This window comes from Hibiscus syriacus, unplaced genomic scaffold, assembly GCF_006381635.1.
Source record: "Hibiscus syriacus cultivar Baekdansim isolate YM2019G1 unplaced genomic scaffold, ASM638163v2 tig00112400_pilon, whole genome shotgun sequence".
Taxonomy (NCBI): Eukaryota; Viridiplantae; Streptophyta; class Magnoliopsida; order Malvales; family Malvaceae; genus Hibiscus; species Hibiscus syriacus.
The window spans coordinates 17,530-44,486 of record NW_024063322.1 but is presented as its reverse complement, the minus strand read 5'-3'; the positions used below and the strand labels follow the sequence as shown (position 1 = coordinate 44,486).

Genomic DNA, 26,957 nt, shown 5'->3' with positions numbered 1-26,957 from the left:
CAAAAGTCAACTCTCTCTCACACAAGAGTTTGGGTGTCCCTTTTCGGATAGTGAAATGATGCAATCGACAGCCGCTCCTTCTCCTCATTAACCACCACTCTATGTTCGATGCTTTTGTATTCTCCATTGCTCATAATCTGCATTTATATTATCTCTTTCACTTGGATCAAAAGCCTGTGTACGTAGAGCTTAAAATATGGTCGGTCATATTATTACCTCGATCACGTCTTCAATATTGACGATGAATGCACCAGTGATGGGTTTAACAGTAAACCATTTCTCATTTCTCTTGATTTGTAATCCTTCAACTTCATTCGCTTGAATCAACAGTGTTAAGCCCGAGGAGTCGGAGTGTGGAAATGCACCGAGAACCTTACTTGCCTCTGCACAGGGAGGATAATAGTTCATCCTTATTGCTTGTCTTCCATCCTCGAAAAAGCTCGAAAGCGTCTCGGGATCAGTCCCCAGGTTCTCGGCGATCAGCTTCACGAGTCGAATCATAACCTCAAGCAATGCCATCGTGTACTTGTCGAAGCTTTCCCTGAACGAAGGGGGATTGGTCGGCCTGAATCTCATTTTTCTTAAGGACATAGGCTGAGCAACAAGGAGGAGGATGTCCTTCCACTCAAGCTTCTGGTCTTCTAAATCTGACGAACGGATGTCTTGACCGTATCCTTCGGGGTTATCCAGTGTCTTCCCAAAAGCCATCTTCTCCTCCAAAGGTAGCTTGAAGAACTCTTGTAGATTGATTTTCATCTTCCCAATCACTTCATCCGCTACCCCATGATTGATCAACTGTTTCACCATCAATAATAAGTTAAAAACAAATGTAAAATGTTACTGGTACATTGATAATTCTGTTGAGAATAAGTTACCTGGAAGAAACCCCAGTTTCTGCAAGCTAAATGCAGATTTCTTCGTTCACCATCATTATCTAGTTTGCTCATGTCGATCACATGAATCTCAAGGGATTCATCAATGGAAACTACATCGAATTCAATCTCTGGCCTGATGTATCTGGACGAGACTTTCTTCAGGTTATTGGATGCAAGAGCTTGGACATTCTCAACAGGTAAAGAACCACCACTTAGTCTAAAGTCAAACTGCATATGGATCAACTGCATATGGATCACAAGGCTCACATCAAATGAAAATGGATTAACGCTTCTAATTTATTTACACGACTAAGGGTTGTTTGTTTATCTCTTAATGGAACCATTCAGCGCTGAATGTTGAACCGTTCAGCATTTAACGCGTTTGTTTCACACCTCTGAATGATTCAGTACTGACTGATTTAGCAAAACAGTGCTGAATGATTCAGCACAGAAGTACATTATGAATGATTAAGAGACATTATCAAACAACATGTCACATTCAGAGCTAATTCATATAGAGCCTCTGAATCATTCAACATTTGAATCATTCTGAAGTAAACAAACAGCCCCTGAGTCTTAAGAAAGAAGAACATGCAAAGCAGCAGACTTACGACTGCTCTTTATATGGGACCCTAATGTAATTTGATCGATATATCTCCTAGAATTACGACCGACTATCTCTTAGCTTTCCAACAATTCTTCTTGAATATCATCAATTTGATATCGAAAACTCAAGATACACTCATTTTAGCAGAGGTAATGCATGCAAAAATTCCTATACGAGATTAATACAGGATTTTGTAAATATTACGAATTTTTAAAATTTTATTTATTATTTGTAATATAATTTAATATAGGATGTTGGATTATCTTTTATGATTAGATTTATTATTTTATTAGGAATTAAGATCGAGTTAAAACATTATTCTTAGTTTATTATTATTTATTAGGAATTAGAATTAGAACATGTTTATTTTATTATTATTTTATTAATTAGTTATTTAAGACTTATCGCAACGGTCCTTCAGGTGGTCCTGGATTCTCATCTCGACTTGGAATCGTGATGGAGTTTCCATCAACCGTTTTCGAATTAGGTAGATCGGACACCTTAAACTTACCTATTTACCGGATCTACGTCTTACCAGAGAATTATCGGACTCGGGAGTCGTTTACGATCGAGGAAGGATGCGCACCCTCGAATCAACCTTTCGGTACCAACATGATTACATGGTTGTCTTAATTGTGAAAATTGAAATTTAGATAATACTTTAAATGTTCGATCCAAATTACTTATATTTGATGAGTTTTATAGATTTAAAAGGATTCCTTACAAAATAAAATTAGTGTTAAATATCTATAAAAAAATACTATAAAACAAAAAAAAATGGATCAGCGTACAAATATAAAAATACATAAAAATAAATGAAATTAATATTATAAGTAAATATGAATTGATCATGCAATAATAATGAAAAAGAAACATAAATAAGTAAATAAATAATAAGTAATAAGTAATTGAATAAAACAAAATTGATTTAAAATAAGACAAGAAAATCTAAAAATAAATTAATATAAATAAATGAAAAGAGACGTGATTTAAACATTTCGTAAATTAAAAATAAAAATAAAAGAAAATAGAATAGAATTGGAAAGAAAGAAAGAAAGAAAAAAATAAAGAACAATGGTGAATTAAAGTATCTAATAATTAGGGAAAAAACAAAGAAAAAATATATGACATGGTTTAAAAGGGAAAAAAAATTTAATTTGATGTAATTAAAATTAAGATGTATGACTAAAAATAAAAAAGAATAAATAAAGAAGACTAAATCGACACTAAAATAAAATCTCAAAAAGTGTTTTTCAAGATTTATCATCGATTTTTATCGAGAAACTTCAAGGAAGACTAAATGTCATAATATCTATTTGTTGGGATTCGATGAAGCTCAATTTGATCAACCGAATAATTTCCCAAGAGGGGGTGAATTGACTTTTTGAGTTTAGGGAGTATGAGTATAAAGATGAAACAATTTGCATAAGAATTTATAGTGGTTCGACTTCTCAACCAAGTCTACATCCACTATCTAAGCTCCTTATGATTTTCTAACAAATTCACTAATTTGTTCTTTCTTTTTCAAGGACAAATAGATAACCTTTACAACTCCATAGTTTTTCAAAGGCTAAGTTAGAATCAATCCCCTTTTACAAAATGTTAAAATATGTTAGCAAGAAAAACCTCTCAAAATGAAGGTGTTTACAAATATTAAGCTCACTAACACACTAATATTTACAATAGAAATGAAAATAAGAATGAAAAGTTTTTCTTATGTGTTTGATTGTTTGGATAGGTGTTCCAACCTTCTTCAAGTGTCCTCAACTTGTTTTTATATGTTGGAATGAGTTTGTGACCATTTCTAGCCATTGAGATGTTTTGGAACCATTGGAGATTAGTTTTTTGCAAAATAAAAATGCTCAGGACAGGGAGTATCAGTACTCCTTTAATGAGTATTGGTACTACCTTTGTAATATTTAAATAAACTAGTCTTTCAAGACTGTTGGGCTTGACCAATATCGATAGTATGCTTCATGGTATCGATACCACTGTGTAAAGTAGTATCGATACCCCCTTAAGTATCGGTACCTATTTTGCATTCTAGAATTTGAACAATTTGGAAAACAATTGGTAGTATCGATACTACCTAGAGAGTATCAATACTTCTCTTACATTTGGTATTGATACCACATGAACAATATCGATACTGTTCATATAGTATCGATATTGTAAGAACAGTATTGGTACTACGTACCCAGAAAAACTGTTTTGTTCTCAAATTATAGTTTAATGGATTTTGAATTATTTTTTAAAGCTTTGAACAAATTCAATCAAGTCCAAAAATATTTTGCCTTAATTTGTTATATCAAAATATTATAAAACATAGTTCAACACTATTTGAAAGCACATTCTTTTTTTTTATCGGTTTTCTCTTCTTCGATGTTTTTTCAAAGAAAACCAAGGTCGTGATCAACTGAAACAATAAAATAAAAAGAAAAGAAAAGAATCGTCGTTTTCAAAACAATAAAATAAATAAAAAGAATCGTCGTTTTCATTGAGAAACCTTAAAGAAGACTAAATCTATGAAGATTAATTTAAGAGCATTTTTTTCTTGTTATTCAGTTTCCTCTTATCCGAAAAAAGATTTTTTGAAGAAAGAAGAAAAAGAAAAAAACAAAACAGGATCGAAATTAACAAAGTAACAAGAACACAAAAAAAAGAAAATCACCTTTAATCAAAAGCTTTTAGTATTGCTCGTATCTTTTCCGATTACAACCTCTTCTCCCAAATAAAAAGTCCTCTCCCTCTTTACAAAATAAGAGTGTCTATTTATAAGCTTCCAAAAACCCTAAAAACAAAAAATCATAGAATCTTTTTATTAATATTAAATAAACTAATTAAGGAAAATAATATTAACATAATGAAAAGATCCTTAATTGTCCTAAATAAATAATAAAAAGTATAAAGTTGAATTTATTCATAAATAATCAATAAAATAATTAAAAATTTAGAATATATTAAAATTTTCGTATTTAGCATGTATCTGATTTTCTGCACGCACTGTTTTCGCTAAAATAAACATATCTTTAGTTCCCTACGTCCAATTGAGACATTTCAAAATGAATTGAAAAGGTAACTGAAAATCGATAATATATTAAGAAAACATTATGCCCTAGAAACATTTGGATATTGCTTGAAAATTTGTTGCAATATGGTTGATTGGGTTTCAAAATCAGCTTCAATAAAATATTTATGCTTTGGGAAAGAAAACTAGGCCTGTAACATCCTCAATACCAGGTTAATGACCAAATTGTGAAATTTTAAAAATTCAGTGACCAAATGAGATAAATTGAAAAGTTTGAGGATTTAATTGAAATGTTTTGTGTAGGATGAGTTAACAAATGAAGGAGAAAACAAGGGGCAAATGGGTCTTTGATCAAGGAAATAATTAAATAATTGTTGTGGGTGTTTTATAACCCACGTGGAGCATGTTTAGGAAACAAATGTTTCCAAACTTCTCTTCTTCATCTTCTTCTTCTCCAACCGTGAAGCATACAAGCAAAGGTGAGTTTCTTAATTAGTTGATTATTTGTTGAATTAAAGGTTGAGTTTTGATTCTTAGGTGATACTTAAGTTTAAGGAAAGCTTAAGTTGTCTTATAATAAAAAGATGAAGAAGTTATAAGAGATTAAAGAGAAGGGGTTTCTAAATAAATTTCTGGAAAAGAGTTGATAAGTTAAATTCGAAACTAAAATTGACTTGTCATAGGTGTGAATAAGAAGTTATAAGTGTTAAATCAAAGTTTGGATTACATGGAAAATTTAGTAAGATTCTTGGTTTTAAGAATTTGGATGAGATATGTGAGATAATAAGATATTGAAATGATAACAGTTAGTTAAAATGGTTGTAGTTGAGTTGGGTGATATAAAAGAAGTTTTATATAAGAAAATTTAATGAAAAGTTGTGGAATTTTTGGGTGAAAAAAGTTTGATCTGGGCAGGGTGTATCGATACCTATTCATAGGTACCGATATACTAAGATCAATTTTGAAGGTGCATCGATACATTAAGGGGTGTATCGATACATGGGAATTTCGAATTGGATTTAGGTACCGATACACCAGGTATACTCCTAAAGGAAAAGTTGAAGTTTGGTTCATTAAATTAGCTTAAGCTATTAATATCAAGTTATAAGGTTTAGGCTTCTGATAATCGTCTCGGAAATTATGTTTAAGATCGATCGAGGGAAAGATAAAGAGATATATGTGAGTACATATGCATAGCATGATTATGTTAGTATATTCAGTTCTAGACTTGTGATAAGTCTAGATTTAATATCTTGATACATGATTCATTCCATATTATGAAACATGATATGAATTCATACCATATGCATTATGTGATATGTTTGAAATGAACATGCATGAAAAGTTTATGAGCCATGTGATAAAGGTAAGGAAATTATATGTTTATGAGATATACTACGTGAATTGTGAAAGCCCATGTTATGTTGATGAGAACTATAGGTATAATTGGCATGCCAAGAGTAGAGGGTCTACGCGGTCCTTCGGGACAATTCTACGTAGTCCTTCGGGACATATATGTATTCTTTGGAACATGTATGAGGTCTTTTGAGACACCTACTTGATCCTTGGTATATGTATATGATTCTTAAGGAATTTCTATGTGGTCCTTATGGACAAATTTTATATGGAACTACGATGCAATTCTACGCGGCACTTCGGTGCAATTCTGCGTGACACTTCGGTGCAAATTTATACGAGCTGTGGTGACAGCATAGCGTACAACCTCACAGTACTCACATACCTTAGGTTCTCAGTATGGTATAATGAGCTAGTGAACTTATTATATGAATTCATGATGGTTAATTTGATCAGATTATGGGTAAGATATATAGTTATGCAACTTGCATGGATTAAATAAGTTATTTCATTACATTTCATATTATTATGATATTATCATTATGCCTCACTAAGTCTGTGACTTAGCGTGTAATCGTTTTACACGTAGGTACCGAAAAGTAGAAAGATCCAATATAAGCTCAGCAGAACAACATATCTCCACTTGAAGATCAGATCAGAAGTAAATTACACATTATGTCTTGTTATGTGATAAATAGGTTGGCATGTAAACAAAGTCGGTAAATTAAGTATGTGTGCTCTGATCGAGTTTTGTAATGTTTTAAACGTATTTATGTAAATGGTAACTTTATAGTGATGAAAGTTTAAATTTTTATGAGTTTTATATATGTTTGGCTGAAATTATTGTAGCAGTGTATCGGTACACTGTAGCAGTGCATCGATACACATTTTAAATTCGATGTTTTTGTGCATCGGTACACTGTAGCAGTATATTATTGTATTTTCTTAATATAAGTCCAAATGTTCTGTTATTTTGTAAGAATATTGTTTTAAAAAGTCAATATGACATTTCGGACTAGTATCCAGGTCGGGTACGGGTTGGGGTGTTACAAGGCCCGAAAAAAATCGAGTATTATAGATGCCCCTCTTTGTTTATTGGCATGTGAAGCGAATAGAGCAAAGATAAAAAAATAGCCAATTTTTGTTCACTTGATATAGCTTCGTTCCATGATGTCATTGTTTTCCTTGATCTTCAGTTCATACGCTCTTCTACATCTTCAAGAATTCTTGGGCATTTTTAAGACCATTTTGGGAGTTTGTCTACATCTTCAAGTATATGGGTTTAAAAATCTTCCTGTGGTTCATTTTGGTCCAATGTAATTGAACATCCAAAAGTTAACAAAATTATTAGTTAGTGTGCATGTGAATATTAAAGTTAGTTTGGATGATTGGTTCTTCAGGCTGAATATCTTCTGTCGTAGAGTTGAAATTTAAAGCTTTGGTTGATATATAGATCTTCTTGACTTAATCTATGTCGAAATTTTTGCTGGGAAGTGGTTCCTTGTTGCTAAATCACATCCAATATGAGTATTCTTCTTGGCTTAAAGACATCGGTTTGAATTTTGACAAAAAGATAGTTCCTCGTTGCTATCATGTGATCAATGTTCTCTCGAGTTGAGTGGAATTGAACTTGAAAGCTTTGGTCGATAGATAGCTCTTCTCAACCTAAGATATGTCAAAATCTGGCTGGAAAGTGGTTCCTTATTACCAAATCGTAACCAACTTGGGTTTTCTTCTTAGCTTAAAGACCCTGGTTTGAATTTGACAAGGTAGTTCCTCGTTGCTACCATCCGGTCAACGTGCTCTCGAGTTGAGTGAAATCAAACTTGAAAGCTTTAGTCGATAGATAGTTCTTTTTAATTTAAACTATGTCAAAATTTAACTGAGAAGTGGTTTCTTGTTGCCAAGTCACAACCAATCTGGCTTCTTGGCTTAAAAACCTGAGTTTGAATTTTGACTAGAAGGTAGTTCCTAGTTGCTACCATGCGATCAATAACTCTTCTCGACTTAAGTTATGCTATAAATGATTCCTCTAAATGAATGATTCTTTGGATGACTCCCCTTCGTGGGTTTAAGCCAAACAATATGACTCCCCTTTGTATATTTTTCTCTATGTTTTTCTCTTTCGAACCAATGACACGAACACCCATTCGTATATTTCCTTCATACCTTCAATTTCAGCAGAAGAAAAAGAGAAGACCTTCATTTTTCTTCTTCATTTTCTATATGTCAGATATAAGAAAAGCTTGTAAATATTTTATTTTTTAACAAGAATCAGTCAAAGTTCTAACTATTGAGATGGATTTTTTTATCTACTTCAAACGATTTATAAGTAAGAAATGTTAGATTTTTTGTGTGTGTATTTATCATTTTCTTCGAATTTGACTTTTAAATAAAATATTCTTCCTTAAAATTTCATGGGCATTGGATGTTCCTTTTCCTTCCTCTATAGGTTTACAAATAGTTTCTTTGTTTTAAAGTACATTTGATTTCATATATAAATATTTTCTTTATGTAAATTTGTATAGTTCCTCTAAATAATATGGATAGTTACTGGAATTGTTCTCTTCAATATTTTCTAATGAATTTGTGTGTTTTTATTTGCTTATTATGAATGCATGTTAATAAAATATGATTGTTTATCTTCATTGGAGTTTAATTATACACATATTCTGTAGAATTTTGTTTATATTTTGAATTACATAAGGGATATTGGAAAGAAAATGAATCTAATAAAATTGAAATGATTATAGACTAGAATAATTTATGGGGAAAAATCATTGTATTGAGTATGAAATGTAATCAGAATTTTATAACTTGTATATGTATAAGCTTTTGCTTAAAGAAATGTATTGTAATCTTCATTAAAATAATGTTCGGAAAACAATTTCAGAAAAATTTGTCAAACGATGAAAATATTTTACAGAAATCATCTAAGCACTATAAAATGATTTATGAAAATCGTTTTCCAAGAAATGTAATTCATTTTCTAGAAATTATTTTTCGAAATTGTTTTCAGTAAAACAAGTGGACCCTTATATAAATTAAAATTTACATGCTTTATGGAACATGAGTGACCTCAGTGATAGAATAGTGTATTGTCTTTCCTAGACTACTTGTATTTGAACATTTACATTTGTATTATGTGTATTACCAATAATTAAAAAATTCTAAACAAATATTATTTTGTAATTACCTCAAACTATGTACCTTCTATAAATTTTACGAGATCTTTCTAGAAAAATAAATTTTTTAAATAAAAATAAAGATCAAGTCATGTGTTAGAAAACATATTTTTAACATGTATTAATGGTTCAATTTTTTAATTTTAAAACATTAAAAGATAAAAAAAATTAAACATATAGTTTAGAAAAACACTTAAATAAAAAAATATAAATTAAACTTTACTTTTTAATTAAAATTATATTTTTTATAAATTTTAATCTAGTTCTAATCGTATATAAAAAGATTCTAAAGAGAGAGAAAATATTCACCTAGTGAATTTAAAATCATAATTAAAAAATATAAAATAATAAAAATGAACTACTTGATTAAACCTAGAGTTTGATCAATTTTAATAAAAAATATTTAATCAATTATACTCTATTCAAAATGAATTTTGCTCACCCTTAAACTTATCAATAAATAAATCATTTTCTTAACTTTTATTGGAAAAGTTAAAAGCAAAATTTGAGGCATCATAATCTCTGAACACACTACACACAAATACGTAATCCAAGAAGTTCCCCATCGAAATTTTAGCTTCTGGTTTTGCTTTACCTTTCATCACTGGCGGATTATTCAGTTTTTGAAGGGGGAAAAAGAAAGTGTAATTCCTTCTTCTTTTCAACTTTCCTTTAGATAAAACTATCTGCTGCTTTTTACATCATAATATTATTCTCTCTTTATTATAAAAAAAAGATAATTTATTGATTTTTTTCTGGGTAATATATGAAATTTTGATGTTTTTTGAATTGTTCTTTTAGCTTGGGTTTTTTTTTTTTTTTAATTTATATAAATGTTCTTTTAGCTTGTTAAGAAACTGTAATTCGCATATATAAATTTAGCTATTGATCGTTCTGGATTAACGTTTGTTTCCTTTAGTTTTCCATATAAAGTTGAAATCTAGGTGACCTTTATTAGCCGAAGCTGTTGATGCGTGCGCTCATAAAGTTAATTTGTTCGAAATAATTGATAATAGATATAGTTTTAATTATTGTTTTTAAAAAGTATCTATTGGAAGCTAAGTCTTTGGGAAATGTTGTTAAGAAAATTAAGTTAGGATCCATCCTTACTATTTATTTGTAACTGTTAAGATTTAGAAGTATGGTATTGCTTCTTAGTGTGTGATCGTTTTTTTTAATGGTTCGGGTACCATTGATTGCATCTGTAGAATGCATGTCGATAAACTGCAATCCCTGTGTTCCTAAGTGTTCGTGTACTATTTCCTTTCTCTTTTGTTGTGTCATACTCGTGGTTAGAAGTTTGTACATTAAACTGAAGTTTGGTAGGATGAAGATTGTTTATTAAGAGCAAATATAGTATTGATGAAGATTACATGATTTTTGCCGCTTCACTTGCTTTTTAAGTGATTTCATCCAGTTCGATAAACTATTGGCTTTTACTTAGTGGCCTCTTAAGGGATCAATGTCATCATGTAAGAACAATATAGAAGTTTTGGATGGGGACCATTAGTATTTCTTGGTATTCATGATTTATGATTTTTGACTATGAAGTAGTTCAAGGCCTTATTCCTTTTTTTTTCCTAGATCAAGGGTCCCTTTCCAAGTAACTATTCTTTTTTTATCTTCTTCTGGTTAGGCTTGGCACTGCATGATTGTGATTTTTAGATTGAATAATACTTATTTAAGTTATTCGGCATGTCCCTCTCGGGTTACAATATATGTATCTCAATTGAACTTCCTAACACCCTCATTCTGTTCTTTGAGGAGTGTACTGATTTTAAATTTACTTTGTTGCAGAAAAATGCTTTAAATTTGAAGACAATTGTAACGTGATATAGTGGAAGAATTCCTTCTGTTCTTCTAGCTAGTACGATTGATGATTACTATGGATTTGAAAGGTATAACCTGGGTGGGGCATGTATATCAGGAATTTGAATCCATGTGCCTTGAGGCGGAAGAAGTTATGTACCAGGTAACACCCCCTTCGGTAATCTTTTCTTGAAACTTCACCAACCTTTTTGAGTTATATATTAGGTTTTGTAGACTCAATTCATGAGAACCCCAGTGTCAAAAGACAGACACAACTTCTCAACTTCCGCTCTTTCTTCCTTGTTTTCCCTGTGTTTCATACCAATAACAATATGCAGGAAAGTTCTCTTCCAAAGTGTGTATATCTATGTTTTGGGTTTTGTGTTTGAGGTGATTTGTATGGATATTGGAGTCATCATTGTTGTGCCATGTGGATGTGTTATATTCACTTGTCGCCGTTTTTTTTTCAGTCCAGGGTATGCTCATGTAAGCTCATACTAAATTCCAATAATTCATTATCTTTGGGAACAGGACACAGTTAAATACGTGGAGGATCAGGTGCAGACTGTTGGTGCTAGTGTTAAAAAGTTCTACTCAGATGTGATGCAAGACATGGTGCAGGATTTGCTTCTTCCATCTTCATTGAAGCCTAAGGAAGCAGTCGCTGCATCTGATACGCCTGTTGAGGAAAATTCTGTGACATTAGAAAAGCCTAATGTAGGTTTAAAGGAGGGTGCTATAAAGAGTAAAGGTGAGCCGTTAACTGAATATCCAGAAGTAATTGCTGATGTTAATGAAAATGCTGCCAGTGTGCCTTCATCCAGCCAGATTCACATGAATGATAACATATTTGAATCATGCAATGGAGGATTTGTGGAAAGAGAATCCTCTGACTTGCTTTCTGGGGAGCATAGCAACAATACACTTGATAAGCCAAATATTGAGAACTTACCACTAGCTAGAACCTCTGAATTCACTTCTGTGGAGAATGAGTTCAGCAGAATGACATCATTTTCTGGAAATGCTAATGCAAATCATGAAGTTTCATGTCATCAGTCACCCACAACATTATCCCCGGTTTTGGTCAAAGAAGATGGTTGTGATTCTTTAGAAGAAGGTTGCAATAAAAATTATGAAATTGAAAGTGCAAGTGCAAGTGAATCTACACCTGAAATTCTAAATGATGATTTACAGTTGGGTGAGTCAGTTGTGGATAAAGAAATAGAGATAAGGTTGTCAACCTATGTTATTGGTTCAGCAGAATCAAATGGTGAGATTTCCTAGACTATGTTATCTTGAGTTTCCCTTGCTTATTTTAAAGTAGCTATTGTTGATTTTAGATTTAGTTGCTGCAGACAGTTGTTCAAATGATGGTGACATTCAACATAATGAATTTCTGATAGAATTGCTTTTGCATCCTGTCCTCTTGGTATCTATATTTCATTAAGTGCAGTTTACAAACTTTCTTTTGAATAAGATTGGGAAAGTCTTTTTATTGGCATTGGTAATTAGGATTTAGTGAAGTTCGGAAAGATGGTTTAGATCTGTGAATAATTGAAAGCCATCTTTGTTTGATTGATGCTGTGTGGATTTCCTTTTCCATATCAATTCTTTTGGGGAAAGAATTAGGTTTTGACGAATTTCCTCCCCCTTTCTTGATAATTTATTTAATTGAGCTTTATTGAGATGTTCAAAATCTGCCTGTGCCTTCTAAAGTTTGGATGCATTGTGAACATAAGATTGCCTTTTGAAAGAAGTAACCTATCACGCCTACACTTCTTCAGAAAATCTGGTTGTCTACTCCAGAAGTTAAAGCACTTGACTTGGAGCTTTAGAAAGAAAAAAACTTGGGTTTATCCACAAAGATTGTAGAACAATTATCAGTAGGTTTACAAAATCAAGTTTTCAGCTTCTAAAATCTACGTAGATTTTCACCCTCTAAAACCCAGTTTCTGGTTTATACACAAAGATTGTAGAACAATTATCAGTAGATTTTCACCATCCAGCTTAGTTGGTAGAGCACAAAGTTCTTAACCTTGAGGTCATGGGATCGAGTCCCACGGAGGGCATTTCATAATTCGGAGGTCTCTTACGGAAGCTGCTCTCAACCTGGTGTTGGGGGTAGCCTACTATCTTACCTCCCCCTTGCCCCATACATATGAGAAAAAGGGACAGCCATTTTTTTACGTCGATAGAACCCTTCTTTCTCCATAAGAGATAGATCTTATTCCTTTCCAGCCCGAGCTCTAACACTAATTTTGTAAGCAATGTATTGTTAATATTTTGATTTTTCAGGGATTTTACTTTACCAATAGAAGAATCTATGATATTTGTGGCTTTCTTTTTGGATTTTGTGAGGAAAAAAGGGTTGGGGAATAGAAGGTGTTGGTTAAGGCTGTTCTTGAGTGAGGTTAATGTACCAGCTCTAAGTCTCACCAACTATGAATAGCAGACTTGTTGCACGGCCATGATTTAGTTTTTATTTTGTTTACCTTAATCCTGAGAAAGGATTTTCTTTTCTACCTGATATTTAATGACACTAACTTTGAAATGAAGGTGCAAAGTAGAAGTCAAAGTTTTAGGAATCTCATGATCATCTGAACTCCACTTCAGTTATTTTCTTAATTGCTGTGTTGGTCTCAATATCTTGCCGGAAACATCTCTCATACCTCACCACTCTCCCTGTTTTTGTATTTTGCTAGCTTGTTTGTATCTGGCGAGCTGCATGTCTTAACTTGGTGAATGAATTTTGCAGGACAATCAAATAACTGGACCATGGATATGACCGGTGTATCAAGGACCACTACTGTTTGTAGAAAGGAAATAGAAAGTGTTCAACCGTTGGGCGACACGCCAGTTTATGAAAGTTGCATCATGGTGAATGGAGCTGAACTTCATTTTCATTGTCAGAAGGATGGTAAACATAAGCCTTACCAGGTGCTTTGACATTCCTTTTGCTTTTCTCCACAGCTACTGCCCCCCCCCCCGAATTTTCTCTCTTTTACTCTCTCGTGATACTCATTTGACCGTTTCCTCTCTCCCAGAAAAAGATTCGTGATGCTATTTCGTCAAGAATGAGGTCGACAAGGAAAAAGGAATATCGACAACTTGCCCTATTGTATGGAGATGATGCAAAATCTGAAGACTGCAAGAGTTATTCACTATCATCGGGATCGCCAACTCCTGACATCTTGGATTCAGAGTGGGAGCTTCTCTGAGTACAAAATGCCATCTGTATGTACATAATTGAGTTTACCAACCTGCGTCTGTTAAAAGGAAGTGAGCAATGCCGAACTCACTTCGATAATTGTGCCCACATTTACACTGGATTTGTGTGTCAACTACCTAATTAATCTTCACAAATGAACCATCGTAACTCACTCTCAAGTTCTCAAGTTGAAGGATGGTAGATGTCTTTCACCCCGAACTTGAATAATGAGTACTCATGCTAGCTAATACGGAGACCTTTAGTTAACAAATCTGCCAGCTATTTTCTTGTCGAAACATGTTGAGTTTGAACAAGTACCTTTGAGTGATCTCTGGTAAAATGATAATCAATTTCAATGTGTTATATTTATTCATGAAATCCTGGATTAAATGTAATTTTCAAAGTCGCTCGACTATCACAAAACTAGGCGTGTTCTTCATGTTCAACACCCAACCTATAAACCTATTGTTATGAACCTTGAGAAATAGAGAAGCTGAGATCGAAGAAAATGAGAGGATTTAGAAAAGAACAGAGAATATAGAAAAGGATCTCTTCATTCATTCATCACTCTTTCAGTACATAGTTTTATATAATTACAATGTACTAATGGCTAATAGATTCTCGACAGTTGTACATTCTATAATTAATTGTAACAACTTCATTCTCTTGTTACAACTAAGGCAGACATCTCTGGTGGGCTCTCAACTGGATTCACTGTTGGGCTTGCACTCTTTTTCTTCACAGAGTCCATCTGTGCCTTGCGTGATTCTAATCCCGTGTCAATTCTTTCTGCCCCAATTTCTAAAATCAAAATCCCTAATTCATCATTTCTCTTTTTCAAAATCCCTAACCATTTCTTTGATTTCCTCAATTCCTTCGCTTCAATTATGAACCCTTCGTTTTGTTCTTCTCCTTCATTCGTGACACGGAACATCAAAGCCAAAGAAGACCTTTGTGGCATAGCCATGAACTCCTATCCAACAGTCTAAAAGCTCAAATTTGAATATCATAACCACAATCATCTACATCTCGCCTATCCACTCTGTTGATACCCCATTCACATGTAAGGATGAAAAACGATCATCTTTAATGTCGCACGCAAAAATACAGCAGTTCAACATAAATATTAAAATCATTTCTATTAAGATACCGCTTTAATACCGAGCTCATCAATGAAGTTGTTAAAAAAGAAAATCACACTTAAAGTTTGTGTAGACACCCGTTTTTGTCCGGGTCTTATTTATATATATTTATTATTATTATTATTATTATTATTATTTATTATTATATTATTAATATTACATTTTACATATTTTTGCAGGCCAAAGCCCAATACAACAAGGCCCAACCTAGGCTTAACCCGAGCCCATCATATGATAACCCAACAAAATTAGGGTTTCAAAACCCTAAATCATCATCAGCCGCCCCAACAGAGGAAAGAATGCCATGCCGCCGTTACTGTTCCGACCCACTCCGATGGTCCAGCCGCCGTCCCCACGTCACCACAGTCATCTACAGCAGAACCAATCAAACAGAAAATAAAACATCATCAACAGTGGACCAAATCAACCAAAAAACCAAACCCCAAATTAAAATACCAATAAATCCCTAAATATTCGGGATTTATATCTTACAAAATCAGAGAAAGCCATGGGCTATTCTAGACATCATCATCTCACCAAACGAAAAAAATCAACATGCAAAGCAAGATAAAAGGAAGGAAGCAAAGAGAACAGAGGGGGGGATAACAAAAAAAAAGAGAGAGACTATTCGGGTTCAGGGAGAAAAAAAAACCCAGAAAAAAACAAGAAAAAAGAGAACTACTGGAACCAAACAAAAAAAATAAAAAAAAACCAAGAGGGAAATAGAGAGGGAGGAGACCATACCTTGATCGGAGAAGTCATCGAGAAGAGGAAGGGTCACCGGTTTCTTGTTTTCTCAAAAGGTATACCTTAGATTTAAGGGTTTAGGGTCGGTTTTAGGTTAGGTAGGGGTGATTTTCGGGTTGAGGGTAAAGGAGGGGGTCTTTTGAGACTGTTTACTCCCTCCGACCGCCGGGCACTGCCGTGCCGGCCGTCATGGGCCTCCGGTATGAGGCGGCCCTTTCTTCCCCGATGGGAAGAAGTTGAGAGAGTTTTAAAACTCTCTCACTTCTGTTTTCTTTGGTTGAGCGGCTGAGAGAGGAAGAAAATAATGAGGGATTAGGGTTTAGAACCCTAAATATGGTTTATGACCACACAGTCGAACGACGTCGTTCTATGGGGACCTTATGCGTGTTTTCGGATTGTGGGTTAACTACATGTTTGGTCCCCCATATTTTGTAATCTGTTTGTTTAATCATTAAACGAAATTTCTAATATTCTGTTTCAGACGTGTATTTTACAATATTTGTATTTCAGTCACTAGTTTGTTTACTTTGTCATGTTTATGTATGTTTTACTTTAGTATCAATGTTTTTAGTTATTTTATTTTAGTCACTGGTAGCTTGTGTTGTGTATTTTTGTTGACATTTGAATCTGGTCATATCATTTCTAAATATTTTATTTTAGTCACTGCTTCACTTTTGGTTTAAGTATTAGTCGGTCTTAATGTTTTGTTTTAATTCATTTTAGTCCTGTATTATGTCTTTTAAATGTTTATATATCTAGCTGTTAATTTCATGTAGTTTTCATTTTGGTCATCAATTAATGATTTATGTTTATTCTATTTTGGAGTTGATATTTTATACCTTTTCATTTTGATCCCTATTTGATCACTAGTGTGCTTTGGGCAAATACTTTGTTTTGAGCCCTGATATGTGATTTATTTCATTTTAGTCACTAATTTTATATATGGTGTATTTTCTTTGATGTTTTAATTCGGCCATGTCTTTTGTAGGATTTTTATTTTAATCATTGTTGGGCTTTTGGTTTAAGTATAGTTTGATCCTTTATCTTTCTGTTTATCTCATTCTGGTCACTAACAATATTTATGGGCTATTTTCATTTTTAACACCTGTATTATTTAATATGTGCAATTTGAACTATGGTAATTACTTCTTAGCCCTGTTAGTTTATGCTTTTACTAATTTAATCCATTATGTTTATGTATTTCTATTTTAGCCCTATTAATGTATGTTATGTCATTTTGTGGATATTTGACTTTAGACCCAATGTTTGTAATAATTTCGTTTTAGTCTCTGATTTCATATGATAGGTATTTTGGTAGATGTTCGAATTTATCCCTGATATTTGTGAATATTTTATTTCAGTCATTTATGTATGATTTTATTGTACTGGTTATTCGGTTATTTGTATTATGTAAATAATGTTTTTAATTTCATTTAATGTAAATATTTTATTTTGTATTTCCAATTACATTTATTCTCATTATATTTGTATCTATGTATGAAATATTTGATTTTCGATTTTATTTTCAAGAATACATATGCGTAGAATGAGCGTGGAAAGTATCACTTGGTCGAAGTGGTGTGATCCGGTACGGCATTTTAACGACATAGAAACTTGAAATAAGTTGAGTATATTTTGCTAATTAATTTGTTCAAACGATGCAATGTGTGTTATTTTAAGTGACAATTTACTTTATTTTATGTGAATGTAAATTTCAAAATTTTTAATTTGTATTCAATTCACGTTTTTAGTTAATCAATTTATTCGTATGTAAACATTGTTTTTAGTTATATTCGATTTGTATTTTTAACATAATCAATGGTAGAATATTCTTTTACGAATGAGAAATAGTTGAAATAGCTTTCCCGACGGAGGATTGCAAATTTCAAGATTTCTGATTGAGTTAAAGGATTTTCTTTAAATAATTCGAGGCAAATTAAATAAATCTCAATAAATAGATCATAGGTTAATTTTATATTCGATTTATCATTTCCATCATCACGACGATATGTAAGCGATACAGTACCAATTTTGGGCGCTGTGGGGGTGCTAATCCTTCCCCACACGTAACCGACTCCCGAACCCATCAAATCGATTTTCTGGTAAACGTAAACCCCTTTTGTCTTTAAAAATGATTTTTCTTAAAATTATTTTAAAAGACGTTTTTAGGTATTCGACCTGCCTAATCTAAAGGTCGATGGAGACTCTTTTCAATCTTATTCAAATCCATTCAAAATCACCAAATTTTCCAAATTAAAGTCATAATTGTTTTTAAAAATAATATCTAATTGTTTTAAAAAAAATGGTTATGACAGCTTGGCGACTCCGCTGGGGACGTCTAGAGAGTCAGGCTGTCGGTCGCTTATATATGGTCGTTATGGTGGAAATTATAAGTTCGAATCTTTAGTAAAACTATGATCTATTTATTGAATTTTTATGTATTATTTTTTATCTCTTTATTTTTATATACTAACATTTTAATTGTTTTCATTTTTTTTCAGATATTTCTTAGTTCTCGTTGGGTGTTATTTTTTTATTTTTATTTTCCCTGTTTTTGAGTCAAAGGTTTGTTTGTTTCTCCTTACACACATCACTTTCATTAGCATAACATGAGCTCTAGACATGAGTTTCGATCCAAATTAATTAGGGTGATTGCTTTACTCTCGTAAGAATTTATTCTTCGTATGAGTTTTAGCAAACAACCCATGGGATACATACCTTATACCTTCGTAGGAATTTATTCCTCGTATGGGTATAAGGCAGTGAATCCCCTCGAATTGAACTCGGTCCGTTTGAAACCTGTAATGGGTGAGGATTGAGGGTTTGGTAGCCCAAGGGGGCACCGACATCAAGGACAATTCGAGTCCTTTTTTTCCTGTTAGAGCTGAAACCATGCATATAGTGAACCATAGAACGGTCACACTAGGTAGAGTCATACTGAACCTCTGTCCGTCAATAGGTACCCAAAATAGGCGTACACAATGGAGAAACCCTCTAACCTTTTTATTTTATTTATTTATTTATTTTTGAGTGTGTAGAATAGATTTATTCTGTTAAAGCATGCGAACTAGATACCATGCGGTTAGGACCAATTTCTTGAATGAAAATAGATCATTTTGGGTAGATAGCATGTCCGGGTAGGATTGTTATTTAATTGAAAGCATGTTTGGGTAGATATCATGACAGGGTAGGTGTTATATCCATCTCTGAATTACATTTTATCCGTATAAATTATTTTACACATACTAACTCGTTTTTCTCTTTTGTTTTTATACACTAACTTATTTATTTTGTTTATGTCATTTTTTATCTTTCTTTGCATTGCATTGCATCGTCATGACATAATGCGAAAAGTGTTGTTCCGCAAGGGGATATTCGAGAGAGAAAATTTTCACAAGAAGAGATAAAAGTTTTCAATCAAGCGATCGCATACACAGACATGCATCGAGGGCTAAAAAGAAGTCCAGAGTACAAGAATGAGATTTTCTCGAAGATCGTGCATCATTCGAGACTGATATGATAATCCACTGATCTAAGGAGTAATCCAGCAGTAGATTCTCATCCACAATTATTCCATCGTTAACCATCAGGGAGTGAAGCACAAACTTCAGCATAGCCGAGGTATTGATGGAGTTAGTTTACAGAGCATTGAGGGGCATCGGTTCCAAGTACAAAGATCCGAGATGAAGCAGTGAGCTTGAAGATAGTGCAGCATCCGAGACTGAAATGATGATCAATTGAGCCAAAGAATACTCCAGTAGTAGATTTTCATTTACAATCATTTCATCTCTAGTCATCAAGGATTGACGCACTGACTTCCGCATCGTCGGGGCATTAACGGAGTCATATTACAGAAACGCTTGAGGGGTATCGTTTTCGAAGACGAAGATCCGAGACGAAGCAGCGATCTATTTCAGACTCAGCATCTAAGCGAATGCATGTCTGTAAAGTGGATTGTCTTGTGAGGCGAAGGCTTTTATCTCTGGTGAAAATTGTTCTAAAATATTCATCGTTGGGATCAACATTTCTGCATTTGCATTTGCATCATTGCATTTTGCACAATATCCATTTAAGCATGTTTACATGCATTAATCATACATTGCGTGAAACTTTGAGGAAGCACTTCTAACTGTGCAATTGCATTCACACAGTACTGAGAATGGATGTAAAATTTGAGGAATTGAAGAAAGCGTTGAACGAGAGTTTGCAAAAGATGCAAGTTGAGTGGGAGGTTAAAATGGAGCAGATGCAAAAGACTACCGTGGATCGTATCTTGCAAAATCAAAGTGACCTGGTGGATCAAATGGTAACAAAATTGACTGAGCTTAACCAAGAAAAAGGCAAAGAAAAGATTTCATTGACCCGTGAAACAGTTAAATGTGTGAAAGCACAGGCTAGTTCGCAACCAATTATCTCACCCAACAGGATTCCTAGTCACCTAGCGACGAGAAGAGCCAAGAACGAGATCCCAGATAATTTGAAATAGTGGTGCAGAGAGACATTCCATGGAATGAGAGGACAAAACTCTCACAACGGGATGGATGCAACAGAACTAGTACTAGTTCCTGACCTGGTGCTTCCGCCCAAATTCAAGATGCCCGAGTTTGAAAAGTATAGTGGAACCAGTTGCCTTAATTCACATCTCCCGATGTTTATCCAAAGGATGACTGGATACACCAACAATGATCTGATGTTGATCCACTGCTTCCAAGATAGTTTGATGGGACCCGCTTCTAGGTGGTATAATCAACTGAGTCATACCCAAGTCCGCTCCTGGAGGGATTTGGCTAGTGCTTTTCTGGGCCAATACAAGCACATGATTGATATGGCCCCCGATCGAACAATGCTTCAGAATATGAAGATGAAGAATTAGGAGAGTTTCCGACAATATGCTCAACGAGGGAGGGATGTCGCATCTCAAGTGCATCCACCAATGACTGAAAGAGAGTTCATCACTCTATTCATCGATACATTGAAGTCTCCATATATCGACTACATGATAGGGGTTGCCACTAAGAGTTTTTCTGACATTGTCAGGTGTGGAGAAATGATCGAAAGAGCAGTCAAGAATGGCCAGATAGGAGGCACTAGTCATTCCGACAATGAGGAAAGAGATGATATTAACATTGAAGGATCTTATCTAGCTAATCTGGGGACCAAACCTCATAAGGCATTCTGTCGCATCAATCCAATCCCAATGACATATGAAGAATTGCTCCCAATGCTAGTTGAGAGGAACCTTGTGACTCCAGTTCAATCCAAACCAAGAGAGACCCCATATCCTGAAGGCCATAATATTAACGCCATATGCAGCTATCATGTTGGGAGCTCAGGGCTCCACTGAGAACTGCAAGACACTAAAGCACAAAATCCATAATATGATTTATTCAGGGGTATCCTAATACTAAGCCAGAGAAGTCATTGCATCAATCACTTGCATCCATAGAGATTGTTTTGTTTGAACTCGTTTTTGTTCTTTCTTCAATATTTGCTTAAATATTTTTAATCTTTGATGACTGAAATGATGCTACTTTCTAAGGTTAAATAATTGAACAAATTTTAATCTTTAGTTCTTTGAATATCGAATGAATTACATATTCTTTTAATTTTTCAAGAATTATAGATTTTTGACATATGGCAAGATTAGACCTATTTTATTCTGTCTAAACCCAAAATAAAATCTCTCGATTTTTTTACCCGAAATAATTCCTGGTCACTACCAAATAACCAATTTTTGACATTCTATCTCTTTGAGACCTTGAAATATTCTTTTCGACCTTGAAACATTCCCTCTCTTTGTGACCTTGAAATATTCTTTCCACCTTGAAACACTGTATTTATTTTTTGAGACACAAAAGTCATACCCATACCTTTCTTTGAGCCAATAAAGTCACCATCATCTTCTTAGACGTAAAACCAACATTTTCTACCAATAAAACCTACAGACATTGAGTACAAGATGTTCACTTGAACATAAACCTTCCTACAAAGAAGACACAGTGTGGGGCATCTCGCATCAATTTTCTGAAGACGAGCATGAGCAATTGAGACATGTTGAGAGCAATAAGCGAAGAGAAAAAATACAATTCATTCAAAATAATTCTATCATGCATTAATTACTGTTTTCATTTAAATAAAAATTAATCCTGAAAATCTATCCCCCTGGGGATACCTCTTCTGCAAGGACTTCTGTGTATGAGATGATGAACGGCTTTCTTTCTTTATCCCTTCACAAAAGGAGAAAATATATCCCTTGTGTCCCCTTTGAGCCTGAATGATATTTTCTTTTGATTCAACCCTAACCAAGGATCACCCTCCACACTGGGGGTCAATGTGAAGGAAATCTGAGTGAATAAAATTGATCCAAATGAGATACCGAAAGGTGAACCAGACGCAGAGTGCAAAGATCAAACCAAAGAAAAAACAAAGAGCAAAGAGAAAAATCAAAGCAAAAATCAAAGAAAAAGCAAAGAACAAAAAGAGGACAAAGAACACAGACAAAGAGTCTCCTGACTCAAATGACGCATTGAGCTTCAAACCGTGAGATTAATCAAACACAATCACTCTAGAATCGCTTAACTCGAAGATCATAAAACATCAAGAGAAGGACATGCGAGTAGATTCAAATTGAGCAAAACAAGATCGAAGGCCTCAGAGTTAATTGATCCTTGGTTCAAATACCCTTAAAACACATGTTGGGCCTTTTATCCCTTTCTTTCATAACCCTGAACTATGACTTACATTACGTGCCTTACAAGTCCCTTCTAATCATACATGGATTTCTAAGCGGAAGAGACTATCCTCATATTTCATCCCGCCTATCAGGATTAATATTTTACTTATAAAGATTTTCTAAAATCTTTAGTGCATGATAGAGAAAAATAACAAAGGGGGGTTAAAGACGTAAAATTCTGAGTAACGTCTTGAAACCAAAGGAGGATTCGAGTTGAAAACCTGAAAGGGCGGCTCGAATATGAAGATTATTACATAGGAGACGATTGCTCAAATCTCTTGATGAGGCATCACACAACATGAATGAGAACATGAGAGTTGGGAGTCAGAGAACACTTCCAATAACTGAGTACAGAAGCTACTCCATCAGATCAGAGAACATCAAATAAATGAGAACACTATACTTTTGACCAAAATTAACCACTTGAGACTTTTTATCCTTCCTTACTTAACCATCTCTCAAAGATAGCATTGACCTTGACACTTGTCAAATAGCTATAATTTATTGAAGGATTAAAAGAGTAATTAATTCTTTGATATCCAATGAACTCTTGTTTTATGATTTGTCAATTGTGAAACCTTGAAAGGAGCAATATTTTCAAAACTTTTGATTAAACATTTTTCAAAACTATTGATATTTTCAGACTTTTGAAAATAAAAGAAGAAGAAAAACATTTTTAAACAAGATAATCTCTCTGGAGGCGTATCTTGGAATTCAATAAATATCTCTCCGAAGCTCAGAACCGAAGCTGGGGCAAGAGAAAGCTAAATTTTAGGGCAAAATTTGATGGAATAAACAAATGGTCTCAGGTCAAGGTTTGTAAGAGTACACATTGGTGGAAATACGGACAAGTTAAATCAATGATAGAGTGAAGACTGCTCTCGCGATCATTCTCCTTCTAGATCGAGAAAAGTATACACATACATACAAACTTACATACATACATACATACACATACATACATGATACATAAAATTTGTATCAAACATTTATCATCATATGTATTAAAGACATTTTTCTCCTCACTTGAGGACAAATTCAATAAAAAAATCAAATAAATTTCATATTGACATCTATCATAACATCCAAGATAGTTAGTAAAAAATGCATCATTCTGATCTTTTCAGGAAATAAGAGCTCGGAAATAACCAGATGTTTTCAACCTGAAAGAACAAATGCAATCCACATATTTGGCTTCCTGAAGTCAACAATCAGATCTTCTGAAGACGTTTCCTCAACATGCAGGAATCAATAGACAAACTTTGAGCTATTGAGATTATTTTCTTAAAAAAAATATAATAAATAAAGTGTCGTCTCACTAGAGATAGTTTTCTTAAAAACAAATTTTATTTTGTCTCGCTTGAGACAAATTTCTCTTTAAAACAAATTATGTCTCGCTTGAGACATTTTTCCACAAATTTTGAGAATTTTAAAACAAATTGCGTCTCGCTTGAGACATTTTTCCTTTGAGATACAAATTTTGAATCTGATTCACTAAAAACAAAATTAATCTCACCTTAGATTGTTGTTTCTTTCAAAACAAATTTCGTCTCGCTTGAGACCTTTTCCCTTTGAGATCTAAATTTCGAATTTGTTTCACATTAAACAAAGTTGATCTCACTTGAGATCGTTTTCTCAAAAACAAACTTTGTCTCGCTTGAGACAATTTCTCTAAAAACAAATTTTGTCTCATTTGAGACTATATCTTAAAGCAAATTTTGTCTCGCTTGAGACATCATTTTCTCTCATAATACAAATTTCAAGGTTGTTGTACTTAAAGCAAAATTAATATCACTTGAGATTTTCAAAGCTGATTTGTCTCGCACGAGACAGTTTCCCCTTTTAACAAATCCTGGAATTGTTTTATTTGAAACAAAATAAACACTTTTGAAAACACCCTTGAGATTATTTCCATATAAACAAAATTGACAATATTTGAATCTTTTAAAACGATTTTTTTTGTCACTCTTGAGACAGTTTCTCTTGAAAAAAATCTTTGAGTTTGTTCATTTTGAATAAAAATCTTGGAGTTTGTTCCTTTTGAATAAATATCTTTGAGTTGTTTCTTTTGAAAAAAATCTTTGAGTCTATTTATTTTGAAACAAAGTTTTGTCTCTCTTGAGACAGTTTCTCTTGAAAAAATCTTTGAGTTTGTTCCATTGGAATAAAAATCTTGGAGTTTGTTCCTTTTAAATAAATATCTTTGAGTTGTTTCTTTTGAAAAATATTTGAGTCTATTTATTTTGGAAACAAAGTTTTGTCTCTCTTGAGACAATTTCGTGAAAAAAAATCTTTGAGATTGTTTCTTTTGAAAAAATCTTTGAGTTTGTTTCTTTGGAAACAAAATTTTGTCTCTCTTAAGATAGTTTCTTTTGAAACAAAAATCTTTGAGTTTGTTTCTTTGGAAACAAAATTTTGTCTCTCTTAAGATAATTTCTTTTGAAAAAAATCTTTGAATATGTTTCTCTTAAAATGAATTTTGTATCTCTTGAGACAGTTTCTCTTGAAGTAAATCTTTAAATATGTTCATTTTGAAAATCTTTGAGTTTGTTTCTCTTAACAAAATCATCTTTGAGTCTATTTCTTTAAAAACAAATGTTGTCTCTCTTGAGACAGTTTCTAATGAAAAACTAACTTTTGAGATTGTTTCATTTGAAACAAATTTGGTCTCACTTAAGATGTGATTCATCTTTGAGTATGTTTCTTTTGAAACAAAATTTTATCTCTTAAAGACAATTTCTTTTGAAAAAAATCTTTGAGTTTGTTTCCTTTGAAACAAAATTTTGTCTCTCGAGACAACTTCTTTTGAAAATACCAACCTTTGAGATCGTTTAGACCATTTATTTTAAAACTACCCACCTTTGAGATTGTTTTTATTAAAACAAATTTTGACTCCCTTGAGGCAGTTTCTCTAGAAATACAAAATCTTTGAGTTTGTTTCAATTGAAATAAAACCATTTTTGAGTCGTTTCACTTGAAACATTTTCTCTTGAAACATTTTCTCTTGAAACATTTTCTCTTAAAACAAGATCATCTTTGAGTTTGTTTCTCTGGAAACAATGTTTTATCCCTTAAAACAATTTCTTTTGAAAAAAAAATCATTGAATCTCTTTCTTTGGAAACAAAATTTTGTGTCTCTCGAGACAGTTTCTTTGAGAAAAATCTTCGAGTTTGTTTATTTGGAAAACAAAATTTACCATCTTTGAATTTGTTTCCCTTGAAACAAAACAAACATCTTTGAGATCAATTCCCTTTAAACGAATTTTGTCTCATTTGAGACAGTTTCCCTTTAAACATCATCTTTGAGTCGTTTCCCTTAAAACGAATTTGGTCTCTTTTGAGACAGTTGCTTTTAAAAATATCATCTTTGAGTTTATTTTTCTTGAAACAAATCTTTGGGTTTGTTTCTTTTGAAACAAATCTTTAATTTGGTTTCTCTTGAAACCATAACTCCTAAAGATGGCCAGCCGTCCTCATCATGTAGGAACCGTGTCATCCCCAGACCAGATCTCTTCATCACGTATGAGCCGTGTCAACCATAGATAACCAGCCGTCCTCATCACGTAGGAACCGTGTTATCACCTTTAGATGGCCAGAACTCTTCATCACGTATGAGCCGTGTCATTCCCCAGACCAGATCTCTTCATCACGTAGGAGCTGTGTCAACTGTAGATAACCAGCCGTCCTCATCACGTAGGAACCGTGTTATCACCTTAAGATGGCCAAGAACTCTTCATCACGTATGAGCAGTGTCAACCCTTGACCAGATTTCCTCATCACGTAGGAACCATGTCACCCTTAGACGACCCGAACTCTTCATCACGTATGAGCAGTGTCGTCCCCAACAACCAACATTATCCAATTTCTAAGTTTAAAAGGGAGAGAACCAGACAAAAACGTGATGTCTTGTCGTCTTTGCCCTATTCTTGTTAACACAAGAATGTGCAAAGAGGGGCAGCTGTAGACACCCGTTTTTGTCCGGGTCTTATTTATATATATTTATTATTATTATTATTATTATTATTATTATTATTATTATTATTATATTATTAATATTACATTTTACATATTTTTGCAGGCCAAAGCCCAATACAACAAGGCCCAACCTAGGCTTAACCCGAGCCCATCATATGATAACCCAACAAAATTAGGGTTTCAAAACCCTAAATCATCATCAGCCGCCCTAACAGAGGAAAGAATGCCATGCCGCCGTTACTGTTCCGGCCCACTCCGATGGTCCAGCCGCCGTCCCCACGTCACCACAGTC

General features: G+C 33.4%; 2 protein-coding genes across 2 annotated transcripts; one reads left to right on the top strand and one right to left on the bottom strand.

Moving 5' to 3' along the window:
- Window positions 1-17: 17 nt before the first annotated feature.
- Window positions 18-25,976, bottom strand: LOC120179078 (S-norcoclaurine synthase 1-like). Its single transcript, XM_039184788.1, has 7 exons — window positions 25,971-25,976; window positions 21,875-21,883; window positions 14,282-14,287; window positions 10,280-10,284; window positions 876-1,086; window positions 217-795; window positions 18-137 (listed from the first exon to the last, which is right to left on the bottom strand). The coding sequence occupies exons 2-7, from the start codon at window positions 21,878-21,880 to the stop codon at window positions 18-20; spliced, it is 927 nt and encodes a 308-aa protein (XP_039040719.1). The 5' UTR covers window positions 21,881-21,883; window positions 25,971-25,976.
- Window positions 9,568-14,240, top strand: LOC120179077. The gene is made up of 5 exons (XM_039184787.1): window positions 9,568-9,695; window positions 10,849-11,023; window positions 11,392-12,130; window positions 13,616-13,797; window positions 13,905-14,240. Exons 2-5 carry the CDS (start codon window positions 10,928-10,930, stop codon window positions 14,076-14,078), a joined length of 1,191 nt encoding a protein of 396 aa, XP_039040718.1. The 5' UTR covers window positions 9,568-9,695; window positions 10,849-10,927; the 3' UTR covers window positions 14,079-14,240.
- Window positions 25,977-26,957: the final 981 nt, after the last annotated feature.

Excerpts from the sequence above, each read along its gene's own strand:
- LOC120179077 (XM_039184787.1), top strand. The coding sequence starts at position 10,928 with ATGATTACTATGGATTTGAAAGGTATAACCTGGGTGGGGCATGTATAT. Across the intron at positions 11,024-11,391 it reads CGGAAGAAGTTATGTACCAG|GACACAGTTAAATACGTGGA; the intron begins GTAACACCCCCT and ends CTTTGGGAACAG. Across the intron at positions 12,131-13,615 it reads TGGTTCAGCAGAATCAAATG|GACAATCAAATAACTGGACC; the intron begins GTGAGATTTCCT and ends TGAATTTTGCAG.
- LOC120179078 (XM_039184788.1), bottom strand. Across the intron at positions 796-875 it reads GAAACTGGGGTTTCTTCCAG|TTGATCAATCATGGGGTAGC; the intron begins GTAACTTATTCT and ends ATGGTGAAACAG. Across the intron at positions 138-216 it reads ATATTGAAGACGTGATCGAG|ATTATGAGCAATGGAGAATA; the intron begins GTAATAATATGA and ends ATATAAATGCAG.